Raw genomic sequence first — 22131 nt, 5'->3', positions numbered from 1 at the left:
TGGAGAGGGCTAGAGGTAGGGCATATTCAAAGGGAATGAGAAGTTGAATTTTAGGCATGTTGAATTTGAGATGCCTATTAGACATTCAACTGGTGATGTTGAGTAGGAAATTTGACATGTGACTCTGAAGTGTAGAGGAACAGTCTGAGTTGAAGATGTAAATTTGGGTATCATTAATACATAGATGACATTTAAAGCCTTCAGACTGGGGAACACTAAGGAAGTGAGCTTTAGAGGAGAACCAAGGATTAAGTACTGCCATCTTCCAACAAGAATTCAGGGAGAGAGGAAATGACCAGCAAAAGAAACTGTGTGGGAGTAACCAATGAGGTAGGAGGAAAACAAGAAAATGTGAAATATTGGGGTACCCACTGGCTCAGTTGATGGAGCATGTGACTCTTGTTCTCAGAGTCATGAGTTCAAGTTTATGTTGGGCATGGGGCCTACTTAAAAAAAAATGTGGAATATGTCTTGAAAGGCTACTGAAGATGTTTTCAAATATTCAGATCTTCAAATGTCAGATATCATGTTGACAAACATGTGGAAGAAGAAAGACTACAGCCTGGGTTTGCATTTGAGGTTTTGTATCTTACAGATGACATAGCTAATAGGTCTACTTTTCTAGCCTGGTTGACAGTTGGGAGGGTTGCTGACTCTGTGCCAGGTCTTGGAATGTTTTTATGAGGAAGACAGCAGGACTGAAAACAAAAATAAAATACCTCTCACACAGGGTGCAGGGCAAATGGAAATCCTGCAGCCTAAACTAGAATGAGGTCTTTTGCCTAAAATGTAGTTATATGGGAAAGTCCATGTAAGGAAAGATGAAACATCAATGTATAGAGGTGTAGAGGACAAGAGGTAGTATGACGTGAATACAGTTATGAAAACATAGGGTGTTATTTCTCCCTAACAGATGGAGAAAAGAACAGGGAGTCAACATCACTGTGATAAATACTGAACAGCAAGGAAGCAAACTATCACAGCTGAGGCATTCAGGCTGCTGTGAAACTCAGAAGTGATATTATCAATAAAGCCAGAGTTGGCAAGTATTTAACAAATAAACAACATATGGCTCATTGGTTGCCATGTCCCTGGAAACATCTCCTCTCAGGAGAAAAGTATGCCTCTGTAAATGAGTTTCTGGTTGGTGCACATTGCTTTTGATACATATGACAGTTGTGAAATTATAATTACCCAGCTTACCTAACCAAAAATTCTGCTTAAAAGACAACTGTACAGTTCTGGACAAAGAGACTCAATTCTTCCTATTTCTTCCATTAAATACAACTAAAAACCTTGGATGTTATATATAAAAGAAACAGAAAAAGACTCTGGAAGGTGGAGAGAAGGCAGACTGGCTTGGGACTTCTCTATCTGAAGAAGACATCGTAGTGAGTTCCTTGAGTTTTCTTCTTGCTTTATATATTCCAGAGTGGATACTGGGAATAGACAACAATCCAGAAATACCAATGGACACAATCCACCCCCCCCCCAAAAAAAAAGCTTTCAGAAAAACCTGCTCTTTTGTGGTAAGCAAAGGAGCAGCCTAGCAAGACAGAAAAAAAATTTAGATAATAACTGCTCTAAATAATTAAATAAATACTCTGCTTTAACCAGACACCACAGAAAACACTGCAGGCTCACTTGAACCTCCATCAGTGAAGACAGTGCGGAGCCTAAACTTTGACCCTTGCCTAAACTTACTGTAATGAAGCAGCCTTTCCCACTTGGAGTTTAAAGGAACGATCATAAAAATGCTTTTGTAAGCAATTATGAATATACTTGTAACAAATGAAAAATAATATATAAGCAAAAACAACTTAGCAAATAAATACAAAAAATAAATAAGAACTGCATGGAAATTTTAGAACTGAGAAATGCAACAACTGAAATAAAAATTTCAGTGGTTGGCTCAGCACTAAGACAAACAACAGAACCAGTGAACTTGAAGATACACAATAAAAACTACCCAATTTGAACTACAGAGAGAAAATAGACCAAAGAAAGGAAAGAGACACAGGGGCTTGTGGAACTGTAACTAATAATCTAACATTCATGTCCATTGGTGGCTTGGAAGGTGAGGAGAGAGTGGTGCTGGAAAAATACTAGAAGAAACAATGGCTGAAAATTCACCAAATCTGGCAAAAGAAATAAAACTACAGATTCAAGAAACTAAGTGAATCCCAAAGAAGATAAGCCCAAAGATATCCATGCGAAGGTAATCAAACTTCTGAAAATTAAAGACAAATAAAAAGTATTTCAAAACGGCAAGAGAGAAATGATACATTATTTAGGGGAAAAACAATTAGAATGACAAATTTTTCATCAGAAATCATAGAGCTCAGAAATGGAACAACATTTTTTCAGTGTTTAAAGAAAAAGTACTGTCAACCCAGAATTCTATACCCAGTGAAAATAGCCTTCAGGAAAGAAGGGGAAATCAAGACATTCTCAGAAAAAGAAAACTAAGAGGATTTTAACAGATCTAGCCTAAAAGAATGACTAAAGGAAACTGAGAAAGGAATGAATCTTGGACTATCAGGAAGGAAGAAGGAAAAATGAAAAGAGTAAAAATATGGGACACAAGAAAGAAAGGAAAAGAAGGAGATTGACTTAAAGCTGCATAAATGTTCATAAAACAAATGAACTTGGAGATCAGTGGATATTATGATGATAACTCTTCATATTCGTGCCTTTCTGTTTACACTCTTTATAAAACACATTGTTTTCTTTTAATACATCAGAACCCCATCTTCTAAAGAAGCCACCCTAAAATGTTCTTGTACCACCTACTTGGGGTACAAGAATAATGTTAAGTGACGAATGTGTGTGAAGCCTCTTCTGTTTACTGTCATATCCAGCAATTCTCCCACTTTAGCAATCCAGCCACCCCTCATGTAAGTTTCCCAACTCAGGTATTGACTACCCTTACCTCGGCTCTGCTGTTTCTTTTGCCAGACTCTGACAAGGGCCACACTTTCATCGCTGAGAACTCTTTATGGAGTCTCAAAAGTGGTTAAAAATAAGTTCTTTGGCCAAGGGGTGTCTCCTCCATTCAGCCCTTATTTTCACATACCCTCTTCAGCTAATAATTATGAATGATCTGGGATTTTTAGAATCTCCAGAGGCTGAATTTGTCCATATAGTGAGACCTTCTGTCTGGGGCTGGGGCTCCACCTATCCCCCATCAGAGACAGAGGACATAAGAAGAGATGGCCAACAATGGACTCTCCCAGCTGATAGATGATAATTCAATTTCCCCCTGGCTTTAGGCTTCCCATATCTCTACTTTGCATTTGGACCATGCCACTATCTAACTCAAGATCATGGGTAGGAATCACATGGTGTAAATTAGTGCATGTGAATGTGTCCACTGTTTTAGTTGATGTGCAGATAGAGAAGGGAGGAGTGAACCAATGACAAAACATTGGCTCTTGACCTGGCAAATTCTGCCATTACTATAAGATACACAGGGAGGTAACAACATGCCTGTGGGACCATGGAGGCCAGTGTGTTTTTTTGAGAGTCAAGTGGTAAATTCAGCCTTGTCTTCTAGTTATTGAAGAAGAGAAGGCTTTAACTTAATATTTTTTTTTCTTGAGCCAAGATCTCCAAGATGAGAACCTAGCATGAGCCTGTGAATGGCAAAATGAGCCTTGTTTTAGCTGCAGGAGCCAGTCGGTTGGAGAGATCCTGGAAGAAGATCAAGGCCTCAAATCCCAAAACCTCTCTTTGCCCTTATGCCTTCCTTACTAGTGTATATCCTCTTCTGCAACTCCCTGCACTGTACTAGCCATTTTCCTTCTCTTTTACTCACACAGAAGCAAGGGAATAATTTTTTAAAGTATCCTTTATAAAACCTTTATGCAATGCATATTAATTCATTAACCTTACATCAAGCAATACATTATGTGTGATTCTGATGCTGAAGCTCATTTCTAGGAAAGGACAGAGAATATATGGAAGTTACCTGAAACACAGAGACTGAACGAGTAGTCAGAGGAGTGTTTAATATAATGTTCCTATTGCTATGAAGGACCAGATCAGACTCTGAGAACATACACAGGGTCGTCATAAGTCTGAGAGATCAGATCAGATTTCCTCAGAGTAGGGGGAATGAAAGCAGTGAACTCCATTTATTCAGGAATACATAAAATATGAATTGATTACTTTGACTCAGTGATATATAGATTAGGAAAAACTGGCCTGCAAATTTCTATGTCTAGATAATATAGGTAAATTGTTTGAAGGAATTTGTTATAAAGAATATTTTAAAAAGTTGACTTTTCTGGTTTTATGTAATGAAATATTGTCCAGTTCGTCCTTTTTAAAAACTTTTGTATGTTGATATATATTATAAAGTTTTGAATGTATACATATTCATATTTTTGGATTTTTAAAATTAACATATAATATATTATTTTTGCAGGGGTACAGGTCTGTGAATCATCAGGTTTACACATTTCATAGCAATCCCCATAGCATATACCCTCCCCAGTGTCCATAACCCAGCCACCCTATCCCTACCCCCCATACCCCAGCAACCCTCAGTTTGTTTCATGAGATTAAGAGTCTCTTATGCTTTGTCTCCCTCCCTATCTTGTTTCATTTTTTACCTCCCTAACCCCCATGACCCCTCACCCTGCCTCTCAAATTCCTCATATCAGAGATAAAATTATTTGTTCCATTTCTTTGAAAAAAATGATAGTATTTTGATAGGGATTGCATTAAGTGTGTATATTGCTTTAGTACCATAGACATTTTCACAATATTTTTTCTTCCAATCCATGAGCGTGGAACATTTTTCCATTTCTTTGTGTCTTCCTCCATTTCTTTCATGAGTACTTTATAGTTTTCTGAGTACAGATTCTTTGCCTCCTTTGTTAGCTTTATTCCTAGGTGTTTTATGGTTTTGGTGCAATTGTAAATGAATTCAACTCCTTAATTTCTCCTTCTTCTGTCTTGCTGTTGATATGTAGAAATGAAAATGATTTCTATGCATTGATTTTATATCCCGACACTTTACCAAATTCCTGTATGAGTTCTAGCAGTTTTGGAGTGGAGTCTTTCGGGTTTTCCACATAAAGTATCATATCATCTGCAAAGAGTGAGAGTTTGACTTCTTCTTTGCTGATTTGGGTGCCTTTTATTTCTTATTGTTGTCTGATTGCTGAGGCTAGGACTTCTAGTACTATGTTGAATAGCAGCAGTGAATGGAGGAAATCCCTGCCATGTTCCTGACCTTGGGGGAAAAGCTCTCTGCTTTTCTCCCATTGAGAATGATATTCACTGTCAGTTTTTCATAGATGGCTTTGATGATACTGAGGTATGAACACTCTATGCCTACACTCTGAAGAGTTTGATCAAGAAAGGATGCTGTACTTTGTCAAATGCTTTGTCAGCATCTACTGAGAGTATCACATGGTTCTTGTTCTTTCTTTTATTAATATATTGTATCACATTGATTGATTTGCAGATGTTGAACCAAACTTGCAACACAGGAATAAATCCCAGTTGGTCGTGGTGAATAATCCTTTTAGTGTACTGTTGGAGCCTGTTGGCTAGTATTTTGGTGAGAATTTTCACATCCAAGTTAATTAAGGATATTGGTCTGTAATTCTCCTTTTTGATGGGTCCTTTGTCTGGTTTTGGGATCAAGGTAAACCGGCCTCATAAAATGAGTTTGGAGGTTTTCCTTCCATTTCTATTTTTTGGAACAGCTTCAGGAGACTAGGTATTAATTCTTCTTTAAATGTTTGGTAGACCTATGACCCAGCAATTGCACTACTGGGTATTTACCCTAAAGATACAAAGGTACTGATCTGAAGGGGCACATGCACCCCACTGTTTATAGCAGCAATGTCCACAATAGCCAAACTATTGAAAGAACCTAGATGTCCATCAACAGATGAATGGATAAAGAAGATGTGGTATATATATACAATGGAATACTATGCAGCCATTAAAAGAAATGAAATCTTGCCATTTGTGATGACTTGGATGGAACTAGAGGATATGATGCCAAGCGAAATAAGTCAATCAGAGAAAGACAATTATCATATGATCTCCCTGATATGAGGAAGTGGAGAGGCAATGTGGGGGACTTAGGGGTTAGGAAAGGAATAAATGAAACAAGTTGGGAACGGGAGGGAGACAAACCATAAAAGACTCTTAATCTCAGAAAAACTGAGGGTTGCTGGGGGAAGGGGGGTCGGGAGAGGGTGGTTGGGTTATGGACATTGGGGAGGGTATGTGCTTTGGTGAGTGCTGTGAAGTGTGTAAACCTGGCGATGCACAGACCTGTACCTCTGGGGATAAAATATATTATATGTTTATTAAAAAATTAAAAATTAAAAAAAAAAAGAAGTTTGGTAGAATTCCCCTGGGAAGCCGTCTGACCCTTGTTGGGAGGTTTTTGATGACTGCTTCAATCTCCTTACTGGTCATGGATCTCTTCAGGTTTTCTATTTCTTCCTGGTTCATTTTTGGTAGTTCATATGTCTCTACGAATGCATCCATTGTCAAATTTGCTGATGTATAGTTGCTCATAATATGTTCTTATAATTGTTGTATTTCTTTGGTGTTGGTTGTGATCTCTCCTCTTTCACTCATGATTTTATTAATTTGGGTCCTTTCTTTTTTCTTTTTGATAAGTCTGGCTAATCCTTTCAAAGAACCAGCTCCTAGTTTCATTGATTTGTTCTACTGTTCTTTTGACTTCTATCTCATTGATTTCTGCTCTGATCATTATTATTTCTCTTCTCCTACTGGGTTTAGGCTTTCTTTGCTGTTCTTTCTCCAGCTCCTTTAGGTACAGGGTTAGGTCATGTATGTGAGACCTTTCTTGTTTCTTGAGAAAGACTTGTATTGCTATATGCTTTCCTCCCAGGACCACCTTTGCTGTGTCCCAAAGATTTTGAACAGTTGTGTTTTCATTTTCATTAGTGTCCATGAATTTTTTTAATTCTTCTTTAATTTCCTGGTTGACGCATTTATTGTTTAGTAGGATGCTCGTTAGCCTCCATGTATTTAGGTTCTTTCCACCTTTCCTCGTGTGATTGAATTCTAGTTTCAGAGCATTGTGGTCTGAAAATATGCGGGGAATGATCCAATCTTTTGGTACCAGTTGAGACCTGATTTGTGACCCAGGATGTGATCTATTCTGGAGAATGTTTCATACGTGTGCTAGAGAAGAATGTGTATTCTGTTGTTTTGGGATGGAATGTTCTAAATATATCTGTCATGTCCATCTGGTCCAGTGTGTCATTTAAAGCCTTTATTTCCTTGTTGATCTTTTGCTTAGATAATCTGTCCATTTCAGTAAGGGGATGTTAAAGTCCCCTACTATTATTGTATTATTTTTGATGTGTTTCTTATTGTTAATTAATTGCTTTATATAATTGGCTGCTCCCATGTTAGGGTGATAGATATTTAAAATTGTTAGATCTTCTTGTTGGATAGACCCTTTAAGTATGATATAATGTCCTTCCTCATCTCTTATTACAGTATTTGGCTTAATTTATCTGATGTAAAGATTGCCACCCCAACTTTCTTTTGATGTCCATTAGCATGGTAAATTGTTTTCCACCTCCTCACTTTATTTATTTTTTTTTATAATTTTTTATTTTTTATAAACATATATTTTTATCCCCAGGGGTACAGGTCTGTGAATCACCAGGTTTACACACTTCACAGCTCTCACCAAAGCACATACCCTCCCCAATGTCCATAATCCCACCCCCTTCTCCCAAACCCCCTCCCCCCAGCAACCCTAAGTTTGTTTTGTGAGATTAAGAGTCACTTATGGTTTGTCTCCCTCCCAATCCCATTTTCTTTCATTTATTCTTCTCGTACCCACTTAAGCCCCCATGTTGCATCACCACTTCCTCATATCAGGGAGATCATATGATAGTTGTCTTTCTCCGCTTGACTTATTTCGCTAAGCATGATATGCTCTAGTTCCATCCATGTTGTCGCAAATGGCAAGATTTCATTTCTTTTGATGGCTGCATAGTATTCCATTGTATATATATACCACATCTTCTTGATCCATTCATCTGTTGATGGACATCTAGGTTCTTTCCATAGTTTGGCTATTGTGGACATTGCTGCTATAAACATTCGGGTACACGTGCCCCTTTGGATCACTACGTTTGTATCTTTAGGGTAAATACCCAATAGTGCAATTGCTGGGTCATAGGGCAGTTCTATTTTCAACATTTTGAGGAACCTCCATGCTGTTTTCCAGAGAGGTTGCACCAGCTTGCATTCCCACCAACAGTGTAGGAGGGTTCCCCTTTCTCCACATCCTCGCCAGCATGTGTCATTTCCTGACTTGTTGATTTTAGCCTTTCTGACTGGTGTGAGGTGATATCGCATTGTAGTTTTGATTTGTATTTCCCTGATGCCGAGTGATATGGAGCACTTTTTCATGTGTCTGTTGGTCATCTGGATGTCTTCTTTGCAGAAATGTCTGTTCATGTCCTTTGCCCATTTCTTGATTGGACTATTTGTTCTTTGGGTGTTGAGTTTGCTAAGTTCTTTATAGATTCTGGACACTAGTCCTTTATCTGATATGTCGTTTGCAAATATCTTCTTCCATTCTGTCAGTTGTCTTTTGATTTTGTTAACTGTTTCCTTTGCTGTGCAAAAGCTTTTGATCTTGATGAAGTCCCAATAGTTCATTTTTGCCCTTGCTTCCCTTGCCTTTGGCGTTGTTCCAAGGAAGATGTTGCTGCGGCTGAGGTCGAAGAGGTTGCTGCCTGTGTTCTCCTCAAGGATTTTGATGGATTCCTTTCGCACATTGAGGTCCTTCATCCATTTTGAGTCTATTTTTGTGTGTGGTGTAAGGAAATGGTCCAATTTCATTTTTCTGCATGTGGCTGTCCAATTTTCCCATTTATTGAAGAGGCTGTCTTTTTTCCATTGGACATTCTTTCCTGCTTTGTTGAAGATTAGTTGACCATAGAGTTGAGGGTCTATTTCTGGGCTCTCTATTCTGTTCCATTGATCTATGTGTCTGTTTTTTTGCCAGTACCATGCTGTCTTGATGATGACAGCTTTGTAATAGAGCTTGAAGTCCGGAATTGTGATGCCACCAACGTTGGCTTTCTTTTTCAATATCCCTTTGGCTATTCGAGGTCTTTTCTGGTTCCATATAAATTTTAGAATTATTTGTTCCATTTCTTTGAAAAAGATGGATGGCACTTTGATAGGAATTGCATTAAATGTGTAGATTGCTTTAGGTAGCATAGACATTTTCACAATATTTATTCTTCCAATCCAGGAGCATGGAACATTTTTCCATTTCTTTGTGTCTTCCTCAGTTTATTTCATGAGTACTTTATAGTTTTCTGAGTATAGATTCTGTGTCTCTTTGGTTAGGTTTATTCCTAGGTATCTTATGGTTTTGGGTGCAATTGTAAATGGGATTGACTCCTTAATTTCCCTTTCTTCTGTCTTGCTGTTGGTGTAGAGAAATGCAACTGATTTCTGTGCATTGATTTTATATCCTGACACTTTACTGAATTCCTGTATAAGTTCTAGCAGTTTTGGAGTGGAGTCTTTTGGGTTTTCCACATATAGTATCATATCATCTGCGAAGAGTGATAATTTGACTTCTTCTTTGCCGATTTGGATGCCTTTAATTTCCTTTTGTTGTCTGATTGCTGAGGCTAGGACCTCTAGTACTATGTTGAATAGCAGTGGTGATAATGGACATCCCTGCCATGTTCCTGACCTTAGCGGAAAAGCTTTCAGTTTTTCTCCATTGAGAATGATATTTGTGGTGGGTTTTTCATAGATGGCTTTGATGATATTGAGGTATGTGCCCTCTATCCCTACACTTTGAAGAGTTTTGATCAGGAAGGGATGCCACCTCCTCACTTTAAATAGGAAGGTGTCTTTGGGTCTAAAATGAGTTTCTTGTAGACATCATATCGATGGGTCTTATTTTTTTTATCCATTCTGATACCCTGTGTCTTCTGATTGGGGTGTTTAGTCCATTTACATTCAGAGTAACTATTGAAAGATAGGAATTTTGTGCCACTGTATTGCCTGTAAGGTGACTGTTACTGTATATTGTCTCTCTCTCTCTCTCTCTCTTTTTGGGGGGGGGGTGGTGCTTTTAGCCTCCCTCTTTGCTTAGAGGACCCTTTTTAATATTTCCTGTAGGGCTGGTTTGATGTTTGCAAATATTAAGTTTTTGTTTGTCCTGGAAGCTTTTTATCTCTCCTTCTATTTTCAGTGATAGCCTAGCTGGATATAGTATTCTTCGCTGCATATTTTTGTTTAGTTTAGTGCTCTGAATATATCATGCCAGTCCTTTCTGGCCTGCCAGTCTCTGTGGATAGGTCTGCTGTCAAACTAGTATTTCTACCATTGTATGTTACAGACCTCTTGTCCCGAGCTGCTTTCAGGATTTTCTCTTTGTCACTAAGACTTGTTAGGTTTTACTATTGGATGACAGGGGGTTCACCTATTTTTATTGATTTTGAGGAGGGTTCCCTGTGCCTTCTGAATTTTGATGCTTGCTTGCTTCACCAAATTAGGGAAATTTTCTACCTTAATTTGTTCCAATATACCCTCTGCCCTACTCTCTCTTCTTCTGGGATCCCAATTATTCTAACATTGTTTCATCTTATGGTATCTTTTACCTCTAGAATTCTCCCCTTGTGGTCCAGTAGTCATTCATTTCTCTTTTGTTCAGCTTCTTTATTCTCCATCATTTGGTCTTCTATATCACTAATTCTCTCTTCTGCCTCATTTATCCTAGCAGTAAGAGGCTCCATTTTTTTACTGTATCTCATTAATAGCTTTTTAAAATTTCAACTTGGTTAGATTTTAGTTCTTCTATTTCTCCAGAGAGTGGTTTTATTTCTCCAGAAAGGATTCTCTAATATCTTTCATACTTTTTTTGAGTCCAGCTAGCACCTTGATAATTGTCATTCTGAACTCTAGTTCTGACATATTACTAATGTCCATGTAAATTGACTAAACACCCCAATCAGAATAGGGACCTATTCATTAGGTCCCTAGCAATTGGTACTGTCTCCTGTTGTTTCCTTTTTCATCCTTTCTTTCTTTTTTTTTTTTTTTTTTTTTGTGGTGAGTTTTTCCACATTATCATTTTATCCACATAAGAATAGGTGTATGAGAGAACAAAATACTAAAAGGGGAGCATGGACCCCAGAAAGATATATACTAATCAAATCAGAAGAGACCTGAAACTGGGGCAGGGGGGAAGAAAAGGGGGGAAAAAAGAATATATATATATATTAGACTGGTAAATAGAATAGAGCCACACACTTGATTTTGGGTGTGTTTTGGTCTGTTAGAAGAAACTACCTCCCAATATTTTATAGAAGGAAAATTATACACACACACACACACACACTATATATAGTATATATATATATAGATATAGATATCTATATATATATATCTCACAGAAAATAAGGGTAAACATGATGAAGAGATGGAATATGACTGTAAAGATGAAAATTCAAAAATATTCTAAAAACGGAATTGAGAAGACAAGAAGTTGGTTGTAAAAAGAAAAGAAAGAAGAGGAAAGAATGTGATCAGGCTGGAGACTAGAACAAAGCCATGTGGTAGATTTAGGGTACATTTTGATCTATTATAAGAAAGTGTATCCCAAAATTTTAAAGAAAGAAGAAACCTATATGTATACAAAAAACGAGGTTCAATTCAATGAAGGGATAAAATATGACTATAACAATGAAAATTTTAAAAGATTTTTTAAAAGGTATTGATGCGATAAAATAGTTTAAAAATGTTAAAGTAAAAAAGGGGAAAATTAATAAATGTAATAGAAAAAAAAGAAATTTAAAATATTTAATTTCAAAAGACTAAAGAATCATGGGGAAAAAACATGAATTGCTTTCCCCTAGCTCTCAGGTTCCACAGTTCTCATTGATTAGTGAACTTGATCTTGGCTGGATATTCTTGGGATCTTCTGGGGGAGGGGCCTTTTGCAGTGATTCTCAATTGTCTTTACCCAAGGTGGAATTACCACCCTTGCCAGGGGCCAGACTGTCATCTGCTCAGGTTTGCTCTTGGGAGCTTTTGTTCCCTGAATACTTTCTGTACAGCTTTAGACAACAGGAATGAAAATTGTGTTCTCCCAGTCTCCAGCCCCGTAGAGGCTGAGAACTTAGGGCCCCACTCCTTAGTGTGCCCTCAGAGAAAAACAGTCAGTCCCTCCTGTCTCCCTGGTCTCTGGTCGCACTCCAAGCTCACCCAGCCTGTGACCGAGCATTTCTGTCTCTGGCGCACAGCCCTGTTTGGAGTCTCCAAACCCAGCAGATTCCTGCCATACACTCCCACACCGCTCCTCCTCGAGGAGGAAGGGGGGGCTCTCTCTGGATCTGTCACTTATGGGGTCCCTGCTCAAAGAATAATGGCTCGACTGTGCCTTGGATCATAGTTTAAGGTAATCCCGAGCTGACACTGCACTGCACTCTGATACCTGGGATTTCTGCCACCCTGAGACACCCCTGGTCTTTTTGTGTCCCTGGGGGTCCTGAGACCACACTGTCCCAGTGAGGGCTTCACCCCCCACTTAGCCTCTGGAGGGATGTCCCTCAGTGGAGCAGACTTCTAAAAGTTCTGATTTTGTGCTCCTCTGCTCCACTGCCTACTTGGAGCCAGCCCCTCCCCCACGGTCTATCTTCCCATCGTTTCAGATTCACTTCTCCGCGTGTCCTACTTTCCAGAAAGTGATCGATTTTCTGTTCCTAGAATTGCTGCTCTTCTCTTTTATCTGCTGTTGTGTTTGTAGGTGTTCAGAATTGTTTGATAACTACCTAGCTGAACTCCTGGGACCTGATGATATCTTGGTCTCCTACTCCACCTTCTTGCTGCTTCCCTCCTTTTGGGGCATTTTTTGATCATGTTAATAAAGAAATTCTGTATACAAATTAGCGGAAATACTACTCAACTTGTAAAAACTAATGCTAACTCCAATGTCATGACCATTACCATTCAGGATTCCTTTGTTCACCAGTAAATACAATTTATTTCCTTACATGCTTCTTAAACAAAGTAGATACATTTTTTGAAAAGATTTTACTTATTTATTTGACACAGAGAGAGTATGAGCAGGAGGAGAGGCAGAGGGAGAGAAAAAGTAAGAAGCAGACTCTCCACTGAGCAGGGAGCCCAATGCAGGGTTGATCCCAGGCTCCTGGCATCATGACCTGAGCTGAAGGCAGAGGTTTAACCAACTGCACCATCCAGGTGCTCCAAAGTAGATAAATTTTTATTTGAAGTTGAATAAATATGGAGCCTGGAGAAGTATCATACCCCAAAGCCTGTAGCCCTACAAAGATTGGTGAATTCCTTGCCTTTATTTTGTTTGGCTTTCCAATGGAAATTTATTCAAAGGATGGTAGGTGAGATGGGTGTGGCAGGATAAGGGTGGAAAATATGATCTCACCTGTCCAATAAAAGGGTAGCAGTTAGACAAGATCTTGTTAGATATAGCTGAGAGTATACTGGTGGAAAAGACCTTAATTTAAGGTTTAATTTCTGGCTGAACTCCAGAAAGCACTGACCTACCCCCTTTTCAGGGACTCCATTGGGGAGCTGTATTCTATGATGTGTGGACACAGCATCTGTCTAAGGTGCCTTCCTTTTTGGTAATGGAGACTGACATAAAGCTCAATCTGTCCATAGTGCTTTCAGTTTCACTGAAGAAGCAAAACTTTGAAAACCTGGCAGTGGGCAGTCTGGTCAGCCACATCAGAGCTGGAGCCAGCAGTGAACAAGGATCTGAGGATTTGCTCTGGAATGGGGAATTTCTATGTGACCACACATTCATTTGTATAGCTGCTGCAACAAATTACTGCAAAGTGGATTCTCTAAACAACAATATTGTCTCACAATCCTTGAAGTTAATAGTTCAAAGTCAAGAGGTCTGCAGGGCTATGCTTCCTCTAAAGGTTCTAGAAGAGGATCCTTTCTTGCTTCTTTCTACCTTTGGTGGGTACTGGCAATCCTTGGCATTCCTTGACTTGTGCTGCACTGCTCCAGTTTCTGCATCCATTGTCACATGGCCTTTTTTCCTCAGTGTCTGTTTTTGTGTGTCTTCTCTTATAAGGACATCAGTAATACTGGATTTAGACTCCACCCTAGTCCAGTATGACCTTCTCTTAACTCATCGCATCTGCAAAGACACTATTTCTAAATAGGGATACATTCTGAGTTCCAGGTGGACATATATTTTTGCAAGACAGTATTCAATCTAGTACAGACAGTGATAATAAAACTCAGAAAAGAACTGACCCACTCCATTTGCCCAAACTATTCTCAAGACCTCTGTTTTCTATTCTGCAAACCCAACATCTGCTTCACTTGTCTCAGGAGAGAGAACAAGGGCAGTCTTTTTGTCTCCAGTGCCTTGTCATCTCTCCAGTCCAGAGGGTCGAGATCAACATGGCTCTGGGGAGGCTGATAGCTGAGATCAAAGTGATTGTGCCTATGCTAAGTATATACAGCTGGATGCTGAAGTTCTCTGTATGTGAGTTTGGGTCCAGACATGGCAATGGATTCCTCCTGTTTTCTACTGACCTGAGGAGCATCAGATGTGGATAAAGCTAGCAAAATCAGCAGAGAACCTGGAGATGTCTTGTCTACTGCATGTGTCCTGGCTTCCCTTATCTTACATTCTGGCTGCCACCATGAGCAGGAGAAAGTGAAGATAGCTGAGTGGACTGTCGGGGTTTGTGGGGAATCTGCATATTGTTAAGAAACTTCCTGTAATCTTCAGACCTTGGGTTCTGGGTTGTGAGCGTCAGGGGAGGACACGAAGTAGCTGTCACTTCTGAACCCTGTGCATAGCCAGACTTTCAGAAGGTCAGGATTTTCCTGGACTGGGATCTGAAGGCCATTTTGTGTTTTAGGGCTGTATATGAATTAGAGCTCTTATCTCTTATCATTTCTAATTTAAAAAGACTTTTTGCAAATTTATTGTATCTTATAACATATTTTGGTTGAATTAAGGATATGAACTCTCAATTTTATTTTATATGTTTATTAAAAACAGCTTTATTGAAATAAAAGTTCATACAATAAAGTACACATGTCTAAATTACACAATTTGGTGAATTTTGGCTTATGTATCACTTGTGAAGCCATGGTCACAATCCAGATAGCAAACCTACCCCTCACGCCTAAGTTCTCCAGTGCACCTTAATATCTACTTTGGTCACTACAGATTAGTTTGCATTTTTTGAGTTTCATATAAGTAGAATCATTTAGTAGGTAGTCTTTTGTGGATGCTGTTTTTGCTCAGCATAATTGTTTTGAGATTTACCAATGTAGTATGTAGCAACAGCTTCTATTTTTTTATTTCTGATTAGTATTCCATGGGGTGGGATATGCAGAATTAGTTTCTTCAAACATCCATCGGTGGACATCTGGGTTATTCCCAGCTTGGGGGCTGATACAAATAAAACTACTATGAATATACATGTAAAACATATAATAGACAACTATACCATAGGGAAAATAATTGCAAAATAGCAACAATATAGTATGTATACCGAAGGACCCATACTCTTCTCACTTTTCCACAGAAGCTGGTCTGGCCAAAGTTACCTGTGAGTTCGTTATGGCTGAATCCAGGTAACCTGTGTTGGTGCTCATGTTACATTCCCTCCGTAGTCTTCGATTCCTGCAGCCCCCTCTACCCTCAGCTTCTGTCAGTTTATTGTCTCACTCTCCTGCAGCTAGTATGAACTCATTCCTTGTCTTCATGCTAGCACCTGTATGTGTGGGTGTTCTTTTTTACTGTCAATAATTCTCTTCTTTCATGTTTCAAACTTCTTGTCACTGATTGTTGCTTTCTTTTTCTTTTTCCCAGTCTGTGCTTGATGTTCATTGATAGCTGACTTTGAGATAAGATTTTAAAAATTCTTGCACCCTCCATGTCTATGGACCCTTATTTCTATGGTGTTGAAAATTAAAAAAAAAAAAAATAGAAAGCTGGCAACGTGACCACTGTTACCTTTGTTTTCTGAGAAAGCAGAAAGAAAATAGTATTCTCTGGGGTTTCATTTTCAACTTGTTTTTCTTATGAGGCAACTTTCTCGAAACCATTTTATCTTCGTCATGGATTTAACAGATGTGTCTGCTAGAACTCCCAAGTTTGAATCTGCAGCGCAGCTCTGCAGACCCTCAGGCTTTATGATAGTTCTGTTTTTATCTGTCATTAAGATGTGTGTTGTTGAAAATTCACAACCAAGTATTGTTTCTTTGTTCATGTGTTTATTTTTAACCCTCACTGATCATGTCAATATATGTTTAATCTACCCCCATTTTAACTATTTGCAAGAAATGATTTCTGTTCCTGTTTTTATCCTACTGCTTGATTAAAAAATCATGTTAACCTCTGACTTCCAGCCAGTTCAGCCATACCTTTTGAACTTAGGCCAGTTTGTTGTTTGATGGAATTATCTAATGGGAGTATCTCTTCAGTGTGTTTGCCTCTTTTTTTGACCAAGAAAAGTTTTGGACATAACTATTAGGTAGCATGTTTTACCCACTTTTTCCTATCATATGCATTTTTACCTTTCAAGATGATTCTGAAACCATCCTCGAGGAAAGCTACAAGCAATTTCTGCATTTCTTGTTTGGTTTTGGTTTGGATTGTTTTGCTTTTAGCCAAGTCTGCTGTCTTTAGCTGCAAAAAATTCTGGCAACTTTCCTTCAAAATGTGCATAATTGGATGTTGTTGTAAGAGTCACATTTCTGTATAGTTATAGCCCAGGATTTTCCCAGGCAAGATATAAAAAGGTTTGGGCTCATTTGTATCTCCACAATGATAAAACATGTATCTGAAATAGACATACGAACACATCTTATGCTTCTTAGATCTACCGTTGTGTGTACCAGTAAATAATTGTCTGTGGCCTGAGTGTGCCAACATCTTCACTGTCAAGTTCATTGTGGAAAGTTTAAAGAGTGACATTAGGTACCATAGTCTTCAGTGATTCCTGATGTGTTTTTTTTTTTTTTAAATTTTTAAAAAATTAAAAAAAATTTTAAAAAATTAAAAAAAAAGATTTTATTTATTTATTTAACAGACAGAGATCACAAGTAGGCAGAGAGGAGGGTAGTGGGAAGCAGGTTCCCTGCTGAGCAGGGAGCCCGATGTGGGGCTCCATCCCAGGACCCTGAGATCACGACCCGAGCCGAAGGCAGAGGCCCCAACCCACTGAGCCACCCTGGCGCCCCAGATTCCTGATGTTTTGATGGATGAATTTTTTACTGACTTGGACAAAGTGTATGCACGGCTTGTGCACAGATGGGTCTAAATTTCTACCAGGTGAAATCTTGGAAGCTATTTCAGTCAGGGAGCTCATTCAGTCAAGGTCATTAGAGGATGAACGCAGAAACAGATAGTCATTCATACAGGAGATGCATTGTCATTTTAAGATGGAAAGAGGAAAAATACATCTATCATTTAAAAAAAAAACCTTAATTTTGATTGCTTTTGTTATGGGGACACTCACTAAAACAGAAAATGGAGCTATTTATAATCTCATGTTTGTAAACAAAACATTTTATTTATCACATTTTAAGCAATTCCAGTAGGAAGTTGCACTAGTTTGTGGAAGCCAGTAGATTTTTTACAGCCAAAAGGGGGAAAATAAAAGCTTCTATGGATTCATGAAGAAATCACACTTCCTGGAGTGAACACTCAGGCGGAAGAGTGCCAGCTGTACGCGCTGGTGACGATAGCATAATCAGTTCTCGCCAAAGACATTGCTCACTGTTTCTGCACTGCAGGGTTGATTCTGGGGATTCCCATATAACGTCAAAGTACCAAATGTGCAGTATTTTTACTGACATGTAAAAATTTTTATGACCTACTGGTTTTCAGGAAGAAACTTGACGTTGGCCAAGATAGAAAGCCAGAAGTCGACTGCATATTCATGTGATAAGTTCTTTTAAAAAAAATCATTTTTAAAATTTTAAGTGAATTTTTTAAATCCCAAAAATCTTTCAGGAAAATTTATGCTCTGAATAGAAGCTCCCTCTGTCCCATGGCTGCCCTTTCATTCTCAGGCAGTACTGGATATCACTAAGGATGAGTATATTTCCTGAGAAGCACAAACAGCAGTGGGGAAACACAGGCTTTGGATCCCTATTTCTACTTCCTGTGTGTGACTTCAAGGCAGTTGTCATGGGGCACCAATCTAGAAGAGGTTCTGAAACATCAACAGAAATAAGAAGTGGAGAAAATTGGGCTTACCTAGGTTTCCCAGATGAAATGTAAGACACTCAATTAAATTTGAATTTCAGAAAAATGACAAATAATTTTAAAATATAAATATGTTCTGGTTCTTGCATTGGGACATAATTATACTAAAAATTACTCATTCTGTATCTGAAATTCAAATTTAAGTGGGTGTCCTGTTTTGTATTTGCAAAATCTGGCAACTCTAGACTTACCACACTCTTAATACAAAGGATGCTGTTTAGGACTGGTAGATGCACTATAATGAGGTGCTGAGAGAGTGGATTAGTAAGGTGCTCATGACTAACCACAGACAGTTTAACTGTCTTCTAAAGAAGGTGGTACTAATTAAATGCAGGCTTAGTTTTTGTTGGCATTATTCATGGTATGTATATGTACAGTCACTTAGTTTGGATGTAGGCTTGCATTTTCACCGAGTAGGATATGCAGAGCTGGGACATGACCGAGTTGCTTGAGGGAACACAGGAGTAGCTAAGGGTTGCCAATGCCTGGTCTTCCTGTGTATTCCCTTATCCTGCTCTCAGCCTTTCTGCTAAGTAAACAGTGAACTAATATAGCCAGAGAATGTCTGAAGTGGCCCCCAGTTGTCAGCTTGCCTGGGGCAGTCACACATTTCTGGTGGACCTGATTGAAAATAAGGTGGGTAGGAGTAGTCAGTGGACCAGGTTCCAGTTCTGGCTCCTTCTTCTGCCTGAGAGATTGGGGGAAAGTTACTCAATACCTCCAGGCTCAGTTTTCCCATCCGCAGGATAATAGTACCTACCTTAAAAGAGTACTGTGAGGATTAAATGAATTAATTTATGTAAAGCAAGTGTTGGCTTCTAATAAGAGTACAATAAATGGCAGATGCTCTTTTTACTGTTATTTTCCAAAACAATGAGTGCCAGATTGTATTGAATTGTTTGCCTATGGTGTTATTGTTTGCCTATGGTGTTATGTTTGCCTTATTTGAATGTACCCATCTTGAGGAGAGTATCATGGTGACATACAGTAGGCACTGGATGAATGCTAAGGTGAAGACTGTTACCATTTACTGTCACTCCCCCATTGGTTCCTGAACAATCACGCAGAACTGGTCCCTTACGCCAAAACGTTCCAACTGAAGTGTTGGTCCTTCGGCCTGAGGAATTGATTCCCTCAGCCTTTGAGGTGGCCTGAGCATTAGCAGGTGGTTGGGGAACATTGATCTGTTTATCTCAGCCATTTTCTTTCTTTCTTTTTTTTTTTAAATTTTTATTTATTTTTTAAATTTCTTTTCAGTGTTCCAGAATTCATTGCTTATGCACCACACCCAGTGCTTTATGCAATAAGTGCCCTCCATAATACCCACCACCAGGCTCACCTAACCTCCTCCCCTCCTCCCCTCCAAAACCCTCAGTTTGTTTCTCAGAGTCCACAGTCTCTCATGGTTCGTCTCTTCCTCCAATTTTCCCCAACTCCCTTCTCCTCTCCATCTCCCCATGTCCTCTGTGTTATTCCTTATGCTCCACAAATAAGCGAAAGCATATGATAATTAACTCTCTCTGCTTGACTTATTTCACTCAGCATAATCTCCTCCGGTCCCGTCCATGTTGATACAAAAGTTGGGTATTGGTCCTTTCTGATGGAGGCATAATATTCCATATTATGTATGGACCACATCTTCCTTATCCATTCGTTCGTTGAAGGGCATCTTGGTTCTTTCCACAGTTTGGTGACTGTGGCCATTGCTGCCATGAACATTGGGGTACATATGGCCCTTCTTTTCACTTCATCTGTATCTTTGGGGTAAATACCGAGTAGTGAAATTGCAGGGTCATTGGGAAGCTCTATTTTTAATTTCTTAAGGAATCTCCACACTGTTTTCCAAAGTGGCTGTACCAACTTGCATTCCCACCAACAATGTAAGAGGATTCCCCTTTCTCCACATCCTCTGCAACACACATTTACTGTCATGTTAATTTTGACCATTCTAACTGGTGTAAGCTGGTATCTCAATGTGGTTTTGATTTGAATCTCCCTGATGGCTTGTGATGATGAACATTTTTTCATGTGTCTGTTAGCCATTTGTATGTCTTCTTTGGAGAAGTGTCTGTTCATCTCAGCCATTTTCTATGAGTGCCATGACTTTTAAAAAGGTTGGAAGTCTCTGTTAGGCTGTAGTGTAAAATGTTCAGTGGTTACAGAGTTATATATATATATATATATAGTTTGGTACAACTTGTGAGAAGTAAAACAGGTTTTGGATTTTTGCTAGCTAGCCTGCTAGATAAAGATTGGAAAATATGCAGTAGATTGAGGCTGTTTGAGGAGGTTACAATTGTGGGTGAGTTTTCCCCCTAATATTTTTCCCAATGCATTTCTGTAATTAAGAGAGGAAATAAGTATTATTTTTAAAACTTTTTTATTTTTAGTGTTACTTTTAAAATGTTAATTTACATGTACCTTCACGTAAGTTGTTATAAAAAGTACAGTTGTTATATCATAAACAATAAAGCGGCCTAGGGTGAGGGTTAAAAAAAAGTGTACATTTAATCTATGAAGAAAAATGTGTTTCTCAAGGAAAAATAAAAAATGTTGTCCATTCAGGAGAAACTAATAACTGTTGAAATTTAGACACTGATACAAAGAGAATTTTTGAATTCAGAGACTAAAAAAAAAATCAACATATTTAAAATGGACTAAAAAATCATTTTAAAATTTATTATAAAATGGACTAAAGTCCATAAAAATGGACTAAAAAATCATTTCAAAATTCATTATAAAATGAATTTAATGAGTTAAGGATTCACTCAATACTACTGTGTTTGTTGAGTGACTATGTGAATAACCAAGCACCAATTGTGTGCCAGGCCTCTGCTAAGCAACCATAGTGTCAGATATGTGGTCCCTATTCCAAAACTGCCCATGATCTGGGAGAAGAGTCAAGTTTATTTTTCTTACCAAAGCATTTTGTGTTTTTTATTTATTTGTACTAGTTGGATTATAAAGCCAGGATTACTAATTTGTCTTAAACACCTGCTTCCTGAATTTGTTCAGGAAATGAGCATATTTCCAACTCTTCCAGGAAATGTCGATAACCACCTTTTTATCTCTTTCTTGGATTAAACTCATTAAATTTACTTCCATTTGAATGTCTAGAGTGTTCTCCTTTCCATTTAGTATTCTTGGCCCACCCAGAAATGTAGTGTCACTTTTTGCACATTTACATTGCTTTTCAAAGATCATTTCTATTGGTGTGGCATTTTTTCCCCCAAAAAGTTTATTGGTGTCTGAAGATCTCAGATTTTTTACTGTAGATGATATATTAATATGAGAAGGAATCAATATTGTAAACAAGTGGTCATGCCACATGAGTAACAAACCATAATTACAAACACATATAGAAAAATTACTATTATAATCAAATAAAACCATAATAAAATGATCTGACACCTTTCATGATTTACATATCTATACTTGGACAGCAGTGTAATTAGGGACAAATGGTTCATATGATGTTCAAGTAAATGACTATAATTAGGATTACTTTCATGCAGTTAAGCCATATTTTTAGTCATTCTGTGTACCCTTTCATCATCTTCACACGCCCACTGACACTTGCAGATGGGAAAAGACAAAGGTCTGGAATCTTACTCATACAGCTGGTGGGCCCTGTCATCCATCTTTCCCTGCCTTAGCCCTGAGAGTCCCTATGTCCTCTTGGTGTGTCCCCTCAGCTCTCAACCTCCCTTCTCCCAACAGCAGTGCCTTTTCACTCAGAACTACATTCTGCTCTACTCTACCATCCTGGAGTGGTGGAATGAGGCAGCAGACACTTGAGAGCCAAAAGAATGAAGATTGCCTAGTTACATGGGGAGGGAGAC

The 22131-nt window shown here is 38.5% G+C and overlaps 1 protein-coding gene across 4 annotated transcripts in view; it reads left to right on the top strand.

Annotated features, from left to right (window-relative positions):
• The window catches only part of RAPGEF4 (Rap guanine nucleotide exchange factor 4), a 291346-nt gene that overhangs the window by 18675 nt on the left and 250540 nt on the right, over positions 1-22131 (top strand). The window contains exon 2 of one of the 4 annotated variants that reach the window (XM_082689567.1): positions 15600-15648. The exons of the other annotated variants lie outside the window; for them this stretch is intronic. Within the exon in view, the coding sequence (XP_082545693.1) occupies positions 15635-15648 (14 nt within the window). The 5' untranslated portion in view covers positions 15600-15634. The remainder of the gene's footprint in view (positions 1-15599; positions 15649-22131) is intronic. 4 annotated transcript variants of the gene reach the window in all.

The sequence above is a fragment of the Mustela nivalis genome (assembly GCF_964662115.1).
Source record: "Mustela nivalis genome assembly, chromosome: 11".
Lineage (NCBI taxonomy): Eukaryota > Metazoa > Chordata > Mammalia > Carnivora > Mustelidae > Mustela > Mustela nivalis.
The sequence above is the reverse complement of the archived record's forward strand: the minus strand, read 5'-3'. Positions and strand labels throughout refer to the sequence as shown.